Source organism: Drosophila ananassae, chromosome 2R (assembly GCF_017639315.1).
Source record: "Drosophila ananassae strain 14024-0371.13 chromosome 2R, ASM1763931v2, whole genome shotgun sequence".
Taxonomy (NCBI): domain Eukaryota; kingdom Metazoa; phylum Arthropoda; class Insecta; order Diptera; family Drosophilidae; genus Drosophila; species Drosophila ananassae.
In genome coordinates this window covers 23,369,801-23,383,818 of record NC_057928.1, presented here as the reverse complement: position 1 = coordinate 23,383,818, position 14,018 = coordinate 23,369,801, and the positions used below count along the sequence as shown (strand labels likewise).

Sequence of the window (14,018 nt, the reverse complement as noted above, 5' to 3'; positions counted from 1 at the left end):
GTTCGTTTTATTCTTTATGTTTTACCGAAACTGTTTATTTGTGTTCCATTTAAATTTTTCTCTATCATGTATTATAGGTATGTATATTTAGCTTAACACGGAGAAGTGTGTATATTACGATTAACTGGCAGAGAGAAAGCCTAAATAGCAAAGCTAAATAGTAAGTGTAGATTGTATAAAACTAAAGTACAGTACAAGGCAGTTTCACCTATCTAGTAAAAAAAAACCAGCGATCTCTACTCTGCCGATTGCTTTTAAGCTTCATTTCTCCGATTCTCTGATCTTTTTTCTTTTTATTTTATTTTGAAATCGTAGCAATTTTGAATTGCCCAACGACAAGAGAGCTATGCGTGTAAAAATGCCAACTAGTTGGAGTCTTTTTTTCGCTGCGCCTGTTCGCGTTCCAGCGCCCTTTGCTTGGCCTTCTCGTAAATGGGCATCAGTTGTCCGGTCTCGCCCAGCATCTTCAGCAGCTCCACGATAAACGGCAAGTAGTTGTGCTTGCGCCGCACATTCTCCACCTTGTAGCGCTTCTTCTTTTGGATCTCATACTGAATGTAGGTGCGTAAGTTGTTGATCTCCGTCTGGCGATCCTCCTCGGTCTCCATGGCGTTCGGACCAGGATTCAGCAGCTTGTCGATTTGCTGTTCGTAGATCCGCTGCCGGTCCGAGATGAGGGCCATTAGATTGAAGTGAATCTCGCCGTCGCTGTACCGCTGCATGCGCTTCTCAATAATGGGCCGCACCACATCGATCCAGTTCTGCTCAGGACGGATTTCACCCAAATCGATGGGTCCTTCCCGGAGGCCATCCAACTCGTACAGTCGGCCACCGATGGGCATGTAGCCCACAAAGTGGTAGACATCTTCGTCCTTGTTCTGGTTCTTCATGTCCAGCTCGAAGAGCGTCTGGCGGGCAAACGAATTGTGAACGGTGCGGATCTGGCTGGCGTTGCTCAGAGTCAGTCCCTTGTTGTAGGGATCGAAGCACTGGCAGAACTCCTTGAAGTTGGTCAGCGTCTCGCCCAGCTTGATGTCCTCGTGCTCCAGGTTCATGAGCAGACTCAGTATGGCCTGGGTGGCGCATGCATTGTTAATCACTTGCTTGGCAAAGAATATGTTCTCCCGATCCAGGACCACTTTTCCAGCCGGCTCATCCTCTTGCACCCACTTGAACAGAAATATCAGGCCATGAATGGGCTCCAGGTTTTTGAACGACTCACTGTCCAGACTCCAGATCTCCTCCACTTGGGCGCCTTCACAGCCTAAGAACAGGAAACACAATACAATGAAAATTTTCCAATTGGCAACTACCCGGCGTCGTTCTTGCAATTGAAAAACGCGCGAATTACTTACCAAACTCGCGAATTAGCTCGGTGAACACACCCGGATCGGACTCAATGAGACACCAGTTGCCAGCACCGTCACTCATGTTTTATTTACTTTGGAAATGCCTATCAAATGTCAATTTGAGAACACTTAAATCCGCTTTTCCTGCTAGTGCAAAGAAATTTTTGTCAACTCACAGCAATGCTCAGCGCTGCCAGACTAGCAAAAACCACAGGGTGGCAGCGTCGACTGTACTTCGCGATGGCACAAAAATATCAATTATGCTTTTATTTAATACTATTTATAAAAACTGTACTGTTTTTTTCATAATTGTTTCCTTTTAAAGGCTATCTGTGCTTCATCTAATTATATTTTATTGTTTCTAAGCTTTAATATTTTCCAAAGTAGACTGTATAATATTTCAAGCTCGATAACTTTCGCGCCCTCTCGATTATTTTGCTTTGTCGCCATTTTTCGGTGAAGGGCTGCAAAAGGAATTGACAAAAATCAATTTGGAAATTTAAAAAAAACAACAAAGACTATACAAATTTTATTTATGGTTGTTTTTATTGCAAAACTATGCGGCTTATAAAAATCGGGCAAATAAATTAAGTTAAAGGCCTGTTTTCATAAAATATTGGTGCAATTTTTTTCTGTTTTTTGTGCAAAACCAAACACAAATTTCAAATTTTTAAGAATTAATGGTTAAGTTAAGGTTTATAAATGTATTGGAACTGAACGGATTTGATAAATTAAAGTTATTTAAAAAAAAAAATTTGAACTTCGCGCACTGTAGTACATATCGATATTTTGAATAATGGCTTTGTAGATATTGACTATAAAAAAGTATGACAAGGTAAAGCTAAAAAAAGCAACAAATTTAACTATAAGAAACCTTTTATAATTAAAAACAAAGTCAAAAAACGCCATTGCAAGTTATCGGGAATTCCGTAACAAATCTTATTTTCGAAATAGAAGATGGAGAGAAAGAAAAGTTCGAAAACGGGTGAATCGGCGCTTCCCAACACTAGTTTTGCAAAGCAAAAGCGGTGGAAGAAGAAGCAGATGACGAAAAAAATATGTGCAAGCAGCAGATCTCGCGAAAAAATGATTTTTGCTGCACTTGACGTGTGTGAAATGTGAACCGAAAGTGTGCATTCTATTACCAAGACAATAAATCATATTTAAGAAAAATTTTCGATAGCGCCTGCAACCTTTAAAGCCGCAAAAAAATGAAGCGAAAATACGATAATTGCGTGCTGCAGCCGAGGCAGCAACAAAATCCGTGTTTGTTGTAGATATACGTAGTACGAGTATATGCAAATATATACATAATAGAGCAGAAGAGTCTGGCGGTGAGTCCGCCGACGACAACGACGACGCGTTACACAGACAGAACTGATCTCCCCCAGGCCGCAGTAATTAATTCCAAAAAATCTAGCACTGCGCCAAGGAGCAAACAAAAGAGGCGCGAAAAATTCGCAAACCAAAATGGTTGTCTCCAAAGACAACAAGCGTCGCCGCAAGGAGACGGAGACACCTCCCCCTCCACCACCAACGGCGTCCAATGCTGCAGCCACGGCAGCTGCGGCGATTGAATCCTCGCCAGAAATGCCCAAAAGGTGAGTCCCACAACCGGACGGAGTCCTATCCTCCAGCCGTATCCATTTATCCGTCGGTTAATGACTTTTAATCGCAAATACATACGTGTGATATGACGTCGCAGCGAGCGAAAACAAGCGGAGCACAGTGCGTGTGTGTGTGTGTGTGTGAGTGTGGTGTGCGGGTGCGGGTGCGGGTGGCAATGGGTGGAAAGGGGAGAAGGGAGCAGGCCCTGGAACATCGTGTCGTGGCGTTGTTGATTCCATCGTTCTACTGAGCGACTGAGCGACTGAAGGGGGTGTTTCGCATCCGCCTTTTGGATTTCGATATTGTGAGGATGGGTGGCTTGGCAGTGGCAGTGGCAGTGGCAGAGGCAGAGACAGAGCGGGAGGAGTGGTTGTGGGGGTAATGGGGCAAATCTCCCCTCAACGCAGGTGGGATATACAGTGGTTAGTCACTAAGCTGGATGTTTGGCATATAAATTACAGCATTAAGCGACAAGACGCTTGAGGAAATTCGAGTTTTCTGAAAGAGCCAGCCATGTCAGCAGTTTTAGTTTCCAAAAAGAATACTTTAATTAACAAACTGCCTCCCCTCCTGCCCTGAAATGAATATCAGATTATCATACCCCTCCTCTAATGCCTTCTCTTCTCATTTCAGAACCAAGGTGCAGGCTCAGAGGAAGTTCGCCCAGGGCCAGAGTGCTCCGAGCAGCTCCTCCAGCTTATCGTACAGCGCCATCGCAGCCGCTGCCGGGCCGAGCACCTCTGGGGCGGACAGCTCCCAGCCGCCCATCGAGATCCTGCCCAACAAGTGCCCCAAGCCGCAGGACTTTGTCACGTTTCTCTGTTTCCGCGGCACTCCCGCCCTGCCGGCCCACTTGGACTACCTCAACCAGGGCAAGCACCAGGAGCCGGCCACCAGCACAACAGGTGCCAGCAGCAACAACAACAACAACGCCAAGAAGATAAACAACCGGATCCAGGGAGTGAAGAAGAAACGAGGACGACCGGCCAAGGGAGCTGCCAAAAAGGTTGAACCAGTTCCCGCCGAAGCGCCAGTCGCTGAGAAACCAAAACCAGCTGAGAAGCCAGCCAGTGATAAAGTCAATCTCATGGCTCCCGAGAAGCCAGCGCCCACCATCTCCCTGCCGACAGCGACTCCTGTCTTGCCAGGAGCTGTGAGGAAGCGGGCGGAGGTGGTGACGGATGGCAACCGGCGAGGAGCCAGGGGTAGAGGTCCGGCAGGGGTGGCTGACAAGACAGGACCCCGAGCTGGGTCGAGCGAAAATATACGACGCTCGAACCGTTCCATCACCAAGGAGAGCAAGCCCATCATAGAGGACGACGACACCCAGGAGGACGAGGAGGAGGAGGCCGATGACGATGAGGACGAGTTCTTCTCCGCCCACGATGCGACCTCCCGGAATGGGGAGGAACTAAAGCCAGAGAGCAGTTCCGTGAAAGCCGAACCCACCAAGCGAGGACGTCCCGCGGCAGGGAAGCAACAGAAGGTAGCCGAGGCAACGGCAGAGCCATCGCAAGCAGCTGCCAAGGACAAGGCGCCCGTGAAGCGGGTGCGCCAGCGGGAATCACCCATTTTTATACCTTCACCCGAGTCATCGGGTCGCATGACCAGACAGAGGGCTTTTTTCGAGCCAGTGAAGGTTCCTCCCCACCAGGAGGAGCCTTCAAGCCAAGAGCGCGCAAAGGAGGACTCCGACAAGGAGCCAGACCCAGAGCCAGAACCCGAGGCAGAGCCAGAGCCAGAGCCAGAGCCGCCAGCTAAGCAGGTGAAGGAGGCCAAGGAGAAGACGAACTCCAGTATCTACGCCAAAGACGCCAAGCAGCAGCTGGAGAACGGGGACAGCAAGCACGGTGCTGGTTCCAAGGGCAAGAAGAGCCTGAATGTCTTCGATTTCAGTTCCGACGATGAGCAACCGCTGGCGAAATCCATTAAGTTGAAGAAGGGCGCCAAGAAGGGTGGCCCGGCGGCTGCGGCAGCTGCTCCGACGGCCAGAAATCGCAAGGCGGCTGCCAAGAAACTGGAGAAGGAGCGGGAAAAGGAGAAGGAACTGGAGAAGGAGAAGGAACGAGCCAAGGAGAAGGAAAAGGAAAAAGAAAAGGAACCTACTCCGGAGGGAAAACACGAGGAACCCCCCAGTGGCGGGAAGCGGGGAAAAGCTGGTAAAAAGAAAGCGGAAGATGCCCCGGCGGATGAACAGGATCTGGCACCACCTTCCTCGAAGAAGCCCGCCAACAATGCCCGGCCCGGACGGAAATCCGCCAAGAGCAAAGCCTCAGAAGACGACTCCGAGCCCCAGAGATCGCAGCGTCCGTCGCGGAAGACCAAGGAGGCGGCGGCCATCTACATGGGCATCATCGGACACAAGCTGCAGCTGGCCGATGACGAGGAGGACGACCTGTCGCTGAGCAGCTTCCCGGACATCCCCAACGTCAAGGAGATGGAGAAGATGGAGAACGAGATCAAGCGAAATGCGGCGGGAAAGTTAAACGTGCCGGAGTCCACGACGGTGTCTCCGGCAGGAAAGCCCTCCCGTAAGCCGTCGCCCGCTGTTGTTGCCGCTGATCCCGTTCCAGCTCGTCAGGAGTCCCCCTCCCCCACCGAGGCCGAGGAGGAGAAGCCACCGCCCCCGGCCCGTCGCGGTCGCCCGCCCAAGGGGAAGAACTCTGCCGCGGCCGCTCCTCCACCAGCCAAGCCCCAAATCGAAGGGATGCTGGTGAAGAAGGGCTCGCTGGCCAAAATATCCGAGCAGGCCAAGTCGAAGGCCAAGTCCGAACATTCAAAAGTCGACTCCGACGAGGAGGAGGACTTTCTAATCAACGAGGAGCTGAACGAGACGAAGCGAAAGCTGGAGAAGAGCTTCAGTGACTCGGACGACGAGCCGCTGGCCATCAAGGTGCCTCCGGTGGCGGTCAAGGAGAAGGAGGTCGCACCAGCGAAGCTTCCCACTCCACCCAGTCCGCCGAAGCCGGCGCCGTCGCCCGCTCCTCCTATCGCCACTGCCGCCTCGTCAGTCGCCCCTTTGGGAGGGCTAGGATTCTCTGCAGCTCCGAGCACCAGTCAGCTGACCATGCTGCCACTGACCTCCAAGCTGGGCACACTGCCCATGCCCAGTAGCACAGTCTCTAACTGCATCCCGCCGCTGAGCTACTCGCCTCTGAAGGCCATGGAGAAGAAGCCTCCGGTGCCCACATCCAAGATCCTGAACGTGCCCGCCACCTACGCACTGCCGGGCAGCACGGGATCTGGTTCGGTTGCTCCGGGCACTGTGGGATTTCAGAAAACCTCCTCGTATCTACCGGCGGCTTCGCCCCACTACCACTCGGGCTATGTTCGGCCGCCTCCCACGCCGACGCATCAGTTCGGGGGCGGAGGAGCTCCGCCTGGAAGTAAGACGCCCGCGTCGCCGCTGAAGTACCAGCAACAACCGATCACCTATCCGGCACCCATCGAGGCGTACCAGTGTCCCAAGATCAACCCAAACTTTCTGACGCCCAAGTACGAGAGGAGTCCCCTGCCCAGATCCTCCTCGTCGAGTAACTTTCCCAGTCCCTCCCCGGTGAAGTTTCTGTCCACTACTTCGGGTACCGTCACTGTGACGCCAGCATCCTTGACTAAGAGTCCACTGGCACCACCGAATCCCACGCCACCAGTCAGCCAGGTGGTTATCCAGACATCCAGCTTGAACCTGAGCACCAGTGTGGCGGCCACAGTCAATGCAGCACCTCTACCGGTGGCCTCCACCTCGGCAGCGGCGGCTGCTCAACAGGCAGCCACTCCGCCGCCAGCGCATGTCAACAACAATGCGGGAGCCGGTACCAGTGGGGCGGGAGCAGGCGCCACCACAGCCGGGGCCAATGTGGACACGTTGAAGGATGAGATCGGAAGCATTCTGGCCCAGGCCACGCTCATGCCCAGCAAGGAGGAGTCGGGCAAGATCTTCGGGATCGCCAGCGTGAGTCTGGCCCAGAGCTCCGGGCCGGACAACACCAAGTGCACGCTGGGCAAGTGCGGCTCGATCCACAAGCCTGTGCTGGGACCGGTGGTACCCACGGAGGGATACTTTGGGGACCAGCTGTCGAGCAAGGAGCGGCGCAAGGCGAAGGTGAACATGACCCACGAGCAGATCCAGAAGTGGCTGATCGAGTGCTCATCCAATCCGGACGAGATCCAAGACGACTTGGACGATGATTTTGATGACAGCATGAGGCCTCAGCAGTCCACAACTCCACCGCCCACCCGGGACGACAAAGAACTGAGCACCAGCTTCAGTTCCTCGTCAAAGAACACCCGGGGCGATCTCGGCAAGAGCGAGAGTGCCTGGTCGGCCAAGGGTCCTTCTCTGAAAGCCACTCCGGTGCTGGTCGCAGCGCCCAACCGCAAGCAGGACCTGGAACAGGGCGATGGCAAGGACTCGGATGCCCTAGAGTATGAGAAGTCCTCCTCCACTCCCGTTAATCTCACCCAGAAGATACCCAGCACCGAGGCCGGATCCAGCGAGAAGAAGGGAAACGAACGGAAGACCAAGGACACTGGCAAGGCGACGGGAAGCAAAGCTACACCGCCACAGTCGCGCAGTGCCGCTGCTACGCCACCGACTCCCGTTTCCACACCCACTCCGGTCAAGAGTAGTCCCACTCCTCCGCCGGTGACCAAGCCGAAGGGCGAGAAGGGCAGGAAAAACGCTGCCGCTACCGCTGCAGCATCGGCAGCGATGGGAACACCTTCGCCGGCTGCCACTCCCCCACCACCGATGACGAACACCACCAAGCGGACGCCGGTCTACAACCAAAAGGGTTCCAAGGCCCAGCAGCAGCAATCCCAGGCGGAAACCAAGGCCACCAACAGTGTAGGATCGGGCACAAAGAGGGAATCCGTGTACGCCTTCGGCAAGGAGGAGGAGACCACCGCCGCGAAGCCATCCAATCGCAGAAAGGCGAACACCAGTCCCAGTCCAGCTCCGCCTGCTGTTCCCAACGCCCTGAGCGAGCGATCTCCGACGAAGAAAAGGGCAGCTGCCGCTGCGGCGGCCACGGCAGTCCAACTCACATTGAGTCCCACCGAGAACTGCAAGATCGAGGGCAAGCCGAAAGCCGGCACCGGACGAGGAGCCAAGAAACAGCAACAGCAGCCAGCTGCTCCAGCACCTAACCCAGTGCCGGTGGAGGCCAGTGGCGATTCGGACGGCGAGGGAGCCACCTTCTACATACCTCTCCAGGGAGCAGGAGTCGGGGGCAGTGGCGACGGTGGCATCCAGGGGGTTGCTGTGAAACTGGGAAGAGAGGGCCCGGACGGCCCCAACCAGAAGGTGGTGATGCAGGCCACCCTGGTGACCAAGGCACAGATGGACACCAACTCGAAGCCACTGCCGGAGTCGTTGAACACCAACGAACTCGTGAAGACGCTGCTCCACGCCGCCAGCAACGATGCGGCCTCCACCACCACCAGCTTGAAGAGCCTGCCCAAGGCCAGCACCTCCGCGGCAGCAGGAGCTGCTCAAGGTCAAGGCCAGGGCTCCAGTTTGGTTCGAGTGAACTCCAACTCATCGCTGTTCTCCGGCTCGGCCAAGTCCCGGACAGCTGCGCAGACCAGCTCCACGGCAGCGGCCGTCGCCAAGAAGTACAAGGACGACACTCCCATCAAGATGGCCAACAACACGGCCTTTCCGCGCCACGATGATCCTACCCAGATGGTGGAGGCGCCTATCTTTCGACCAACGGAGAAGGAGTTCGCTGATCCCATTGAGTTCATCGAGAGAATCACACCGATTGCGGCCAGGTTCGGCATCTGCAAGATAATCCCTCCGGCCAGCTTTAAGCCGGAGTGCCGGATCTCCGATGAGATGAGGTTCACGGCCTACAACCAGTACGTGCACAAGATGCTCCACCGCTGGGGACCGAGTGCCAAGGAGTTGAGTGCGATCAAGAAGTACCTGGCCACCCAGAGCATCGTCATGAACCACCCGCCCTGGATCGGTGGCATGGAGGTGGATCTGCCGCGACTGTATCACACGGTTCAGGAGCTGGGCGGTCTGAAAGAGGTGATCGAGAAGAAGAAGTGGTCGCGCGTGGCGGAGGAGATGTGCATTCCCAAGCTGGCCCAGGACAGGGTCACCAAGCTGGACGATATCTACTGCAAATACCTGCTGCCCTACGACACCCTCTCGCCGGCGGAGCGCCAGAAGCTCTTCGACGAGGTGGAGGCCGACTGGGCGAAGCGGGAGGCGCGAGCACGCCGGAATGCGGATCGATTCGTTAACACCGAAAGCGTTTCCAACGAGGAGGACGACGTGAGCAGCGATGAGGACGAAGAGTCCGAGGAGGAGATCGACGGCGTGTCCATGGAGTGCATTGTGAAGGGCAGGAGCATGCCGCTCAGCCAGTTCTACCGGATTGCCAGGAACACCATGGCCTTGTGGTTCAAGAGCACCGATCCCACCGTCAACGAGGTGGAGGCCGAGTTCTGGCGCCATGTGGCTGTCAGGGATAGCCACGTGTGCGTCCACTCTGGTTCGATCGATAGTTCAGGTTGGGGCTATGGTTTTCCCAGTCCGGGACCCAAAGGAAAGGGATCCAACTACGCCAGACATCCGTGGAATCTGAAGGTTCTGACCAACAATGCCGGATCCGTGCTGCGCTCGTTGGGGCCTGTGATGGGCGTCACTGTGCCCACTCTCCACGTCGGCATGCTGTTTTCTGCCTGCTGCTGGTACCGGGATCCACATGGTCTTTCTTGGATCGAGTATCTGCACACGGGTGCTTCGAAGCTCTGGTACGGCATTCCGGATGACCAGAGTGCAAACTTTAGGGCGGCACTAACCTCGCTGATACCGACTCACTGCCAGAACAAGACCATCTGGCTGCCGTGCGATACGGTGATGGTGCCGCCGCACATGCTCACCGATCGCGGGGTGTCCCTGTGCCGGATTGAGCAGAAACCGGGAGAGTTCATCGTGGTGTTCCCCAGGGCGTACACCTCCAGCTTGGCCACCGGATATGTGGTGTCCGAAAGCGTCTACTTCGCTACCATGTCGTGGCTGGATCTAGCCAAGGATGATTTCAGGGTTAGTTTCATAATGGCTACTTGAAGAATCTTGGACAATAATAATTCATCTTCCCTTTCAGGACATCCACGAGAGCTGCGAGCCTGCCATGTTCTCGCTGGAGCAGTTGCTGTTCGCCTTGGGCTACGACCAGCGCGTCAACTCGGAGGCCCTGCACCAAATGCTACCCATGCTTAATGAGGTTTGCGAAAAGGAATCCGCTGCCAGAGAACAGCTTAGGGTAAGTCCAGGATTAGCGCAGGATATGCAGGACATGCAGGATTAATGAGTTTTATTTTATTATTTCTAGGCTGCTGGTGTCACTTCCACCGAAAAGGTGCAGGCAGAGAAGGGCCAGAAGGCCAAGAAGCAGCAACAGCCGCCCTACAAGTCCATCGAGAGCGAGTGCGACCTGTGCCGCGCCAACCTCTACATATCGATGGTGCGAACGGAGGAGGGCAACGTCTACTGCCTGCAGCACGCTCTGAAGAACCTCAACAACGGCAACATCCAGGCCAAGCAGTGCAAGCTGATATACGCCTACAACGTGGATGACATACAACAGCTTATTCGGCAGCTCCAGGAGAAGATTCATCACAAGGCGGCGGTTAAAAAAAAGTAGCATCGTCGGCGTCGTTACTAAAAGGCGGCGCAGGATATAGATACTACGACTAGGGATTCAGGATAAGGATATAGGACACTAATGTATATATATATATATGAAAGTGTATACGTATGTGATTCGCCGATAATTGGGTGAAATAATGATCTATGGACGCATTAAACGGAGCGACAGACGCGCATATTTATAATGTATATTATCCAGTTTGCAAACTGGCACTATTACTAACTGTACGTTAAGAGCATAGGATTGGATAGACTTGTACTGTTTACATACATTTCACTGTGGCAATGCTTTCAATTTTAACTAGTTTATACCTTATGTCGATAAAAAGTTTGCAATCAATTTTGTTTTCCATTTTTTTCGTTTATTCTTTTTTGTTATGCAATATGCTTCCCCGCTCCCCCACAAAAAAAACAAAACCACAAAAAAGCAAAAAAAAAAGTGTTAACCCCTTAACTTTTGTGTTATTTGTATATAGAGAGAAATAGTATATGTACTAATGTAGTTTTTGGATTAAGTCAGGAGAAGCCCTCAAAGAAACCCAGCTAACATGTTGCAATTTCTACTACTACCTTTCTTAGGCCATAAGATATCGAGTAAATACCATAGAGAATCAGAAATTCAATCATAATGGACCCATTAGCTTAGCACCAGCAATAGAAACCGGACTAACGAACGCAATAGTTACTAATTCTATCTTCGAAACTGCAGAAGGAAGTCGCACAATACCAACCAAATACCATTTTAAAACAACGCTGGTTGCGCCTAAATGAGAAAATTTCACTATATGTTCAATGTATTTATATATATACAGATATATATTAGTAATACATTATTTAAGTAACAAGTGCAACAATAAATCTTAACGCGATATATCGAAGCTGCACCGTGGCTAGTTAATGCTTACAGTTCAAGTTCTTAAAAATAAGGATGGGCGAATTTCAGAAATGGTTCGAGAAGTCATACATTATGCTACATGCGTATACTACAAAAAAACCTAGGCTAGACCTTGGGTTTCTTCAGCGAGGGTGCCAGGCAATCGGCACTCGCGACCGCCTGCCGCTTCACAGCTCCACTCGGCAGGTTGGTCACCACGTCCTCCAGCTGACGCTTCAGCTCGGACACCTGGGTTGTCAGCTCTGTTATGCTGCCCAGGGCCTCCTGCAGGCGTCGATCTTGCGCCTTTCGCGCCGCCTCTAGGCCGCGAACTTTCATCGAAAGAGTCCTCTGTACTTGAAGCTGTCGGTGCAGGTGTTTGTTAAGTCGCTCCTTGTTGGGCGCATTCTGTTGATGCTGGTTGTTGGCGGCGAGGGGAGCTGCCAGTTGGACGATGGCCTGCTGGACAATGGCATGATCCCCAGGGCGGTTCACGCCGTTGCGCTTGACGCCGCTAAAGCTGATATCACCCAGTGTGCCGCAGACGACGAGCCTTGCGCCCGTCGCCGAGGACTCTGCTAGTTGTTTGCGGTGCTCCAGCTTGAAGTTTACGGCAATTTTCTCATCAAAGTGCTCGATGGCCATGGAGGAGATGTCGCGCAGTTCCTGCAACACTTCGTGCGGACGTAGCTGCTTGGTGGAGGTACTGAGCAGGCGGAGAATACTGCTGATCTCGTCTAGAACACGTCCCGGAATAAAACAGCAGATGTTCAGGTCAATAAACTTGGAGTACGTCATCGTGAGCATCGAGATGCGTGTCTCTATGGAGGTAAGTATGTCGGAGTGGCGGGCCAGGACGTGGTTTCTGGGGAATACAAAGCAAACAACAAATAGGTATTATGAGTCAAGTTTTTTAACAGAAATGATAGCGCTCTGGAAAGATCCTCATGTTTCAGTACCTAGCTCTCGAATTATTGCGTGAAGTAGTATTATTTCAATAAGAAATCGATCTCCTATATGTCAAATATAATATATGGATATTATTTTCCAACATAAACTATAAATAATTTTATTTGCTCGTTGTGATTTCGAGATATGATAAGGAAAAATCTGGATGTCTCCCGAACCGAGGTCGACTCACCTGCGCTCGGATTCCCGGCGTGGCAGCATGGATTTGATCCGTTTAAAGTTCTTGGCATGCTCCAGGATTATCTTGTTGAATCCTGTGTTCAGTACTTGTTGTCCAACATAATTAAATCTGGTGCAAACCTAAATTTAAAATTATGATCGTTTTATTAAGTCACGGACCAAAGACTTTATGGCTTTCGCTTATCCAACTTACTTCTCGCTTCTTGGCCACCTCATCGTAGGGCAGCCATTCGAAAATATCCAGAAGAACTGTCTGTGGCAGGTCTAAAAGGTTCATTTTCCGTAATATTATTTTTATTTTTCGAGAGCAATATTTTTGAGATTCTTCTATTGTTGTTAGTGAGGCAGTGAAGTGTCAAAGCCAAAAAACCACAGTGGCAGCCCAGGTGAGCTCCAGCGCTGCCAGACTTTGCAATTTTAAAATTTAAAACTTCTGGAGTTTTCTGTTCAATAATAAATTAACCTGACCCTAGGTACATTTAATTTAAAATAAAATAAATAACAAAATTGAATAGAAAATATTCCAACCTTTTAAAGAAGCAGTAGTTGTGAACATGTAAAAAGAGAAATGGTAATACGACTTTGTCTAGATTTAACAGTTCACAATAGACTACAAATTTTAACGTTTAAAGAATTTTCTTATTAATAAGATATATTAATTTAAGGGAAATGTCCTTTAAAATCAACGAAAAAAAAATTATACAGATTTTTGGTCAAATTTTCTGGGGGAGCCGTTTCAATTAAGACCTGGAGGGGCAGTATGACCCACTGGGAAGGCTATATATTGGCCAATTTCCATCCGATTCTTCAGGAGAATACATTAAACGATTTATGGATCGATTCTTCATCATTCTGCATCAAAACCTGGAAACAAAATATTTTAAAAATTTTTTATCAAATTTCCCCTTCGATATCTAATAAGAATGCCTGGAGCCACTATATGGCCCACGGCGATAACTATATCTTGGCTAATTCCAATCCGATTCTAGTTCGGAATACCTTAAACGATTTCTAGATCGATTTTCCATCATTCTGCATCAAAACCTGAAAACAAAATATTTTTAAAATTTTTTGTCAAATTTTCTGGGGGATCCAGTTTGAAAGCCCATAAGGACGCATGGAGCCACTATATGGCCAACGGCGATGGCTCTATCTTGGCCAATTTCCATCCGATTCTAGAGCGGAATACCTTAAACGATTTCTGGATCGACTTTCCATCATTCTGCATCAAAACCCGGAAACAAAATATTTTTTAAATTTTTTGTCAAATTTTCTGGGGGATCCCCTTCGAAAGCCCATAAGGACGCATGGAGCGACTATATGGCCCACGGCGAGGGCTCTATCTTCGCCAATTTCCATCCGATTCTAGTGC

At 51.1% G+C, this 14,018-nt stretch overlaps 3 protein-coding genes across 4 annotated transcripts; 1 reads left to right on the top strand and 2 right to left on the bottom strand.

The window, feature by feature from the left end:
- Positions 1-5: 5 nt before the first annotated feature.
- On the bottom strand, positions 6-1,555 carry LOC6507292 (ubiquitin carboxyl-terminal hydrolase isozyme L5). The gene is made up of 2 exons (XM_001956266.4): positions 1,356-1,555; positions 6-1,264 (listed from the first exon to the last, which is right to left on the bottom strand). Exons 1-2 carry the CDS (start codon positions 1,429-1,431, stop codon positions 366-368), a joined length of 975 nt encoding a protein of 324 aa, XP_001956302.1. The 5' UTR covers positions 1,432-1,555; the 3' UTR covers positions 6-365.
- A 772-nt stretch (positions 1,556-2,327) lies between these two features.
- LOC6507765 (nascent polypeptide-associated complex subunit alpha, muscle-specific form) lies at positions 2,328-11,501 on the top strand. Of its 2 annotated transcripts, XM_044714637.1 has the most exons (5): positions 2,328-2,950; positions 3,591-4,584; positions 4,615-10,017; positions 10,079-10,237; positions 10,307-11,501. In XM_044714637.1, exons 1-5 carry the CDS (start codon positions 2,820-2,822, stop codon positions 10,616-10,618), a joined length of 6,999 nt encoding a protein of 2,332 aa, XP_044570572.1. In that variant the 5' UTR covers positions 2,328-2,819; the 3' UTR covers positions 10,619-11,501. The 2 variants fall into 2 exon arrangements, with proteins under 2 accessions (XP_044570572.1, XP_001956303.1); XM_001956267.4 differs by having other exon boundaries at positions 3,591-10,017.
- Positions 11,400-13,027, bottom strand: LOC6507291 (F-box only protein 28). Its single transcript, XM_001956268.4, has 3 exons — positions 12,840-13,027; positions 12,639-12,766; positions 11,400-12,362 (listed from the first exon to the last, which is right to left on the bottom strand). The coding sequence occupies exons 1-3, from the start codon at positions 12,921-12,923 to the stop codon at positions 11,624-11,626; spliced, it is 951 nt and encodes a 316-aa protein (XP_001956304.1). The 5' UTR covers positions 12,924-13,027; the 3' UTR covers positions 11,400-11,623.
- Positions 13,028-14,018: the final 991 nt, after the last annotated feature.

What these genes read in the sequence shown, in the direction of transcription:
- LOC6507292 (XM_001956266.4), bottom strand. Translation starts at nt 1,431, where the DNA reads ATGAGTGACGGTGCTGGCAACTGGTGTCTCATTGAGTCCGATCCGGGT. An exon ending in CGAGCTAATTCGCGAGTTTG is followed by an intron (nt 1,265 to 1,355) that starts GTAAGTAATTCG and finishes TCCTGTTCTTAG; the next exon opens with GCTGTGAAGGCGCCCAAGTG.
- LOC6507765 (XM_001956267.4), top strand. Translation starts at nt 2,820, where the DNA reads ATGGTTGTCTCCAAAGACAACAAGCGTCGCCGCAAGGAGACGGAGACA. An exon ending in TAGCCAAGGATGATTTCAGG is followed by an intron (nt 10,018 to 10,078) that starts GTTAGTTTCATA and finishes CTTCCCTTTCAG; the next exon opens with GACATCCACGAGAGCTGCGA. An exon ending in CTGCCAGAGAACAGCTTAGG is followed by an intron (nt 10,238 to 10,306) that starts GTAAGTCCAGGA and finishes TATTATTTCTAG; the next exon opens with GCTGCTGGTGTCACTTCCAC.
- LOC6507291 (XM_001956268.4), bottom strand. Translation starts at nt 12,923, where the DNA reads ATGAACCTTTTAGACCTGCCACAGACAGTTCTTCTGGATATTTTCGAA. An exon ending in AGGTGGCCAAGAAGCGAGAA is followed by an intron (nt 12,767 to 12,839) that starts GTAAGTTGGATA and finishes TTTTAAATTTAG; the next exon opens with GTTTGCACCAGATTTAATTA. An exon ending in CGCCGGGAATCCGAGCGCAG is followed by an intron (nt 12,363 to 12,638) that starts GTGAGTCGACCT and finishes TGTATTCCCCAG; the next exon opens with AAACCACGTCCTGGCCCGCC.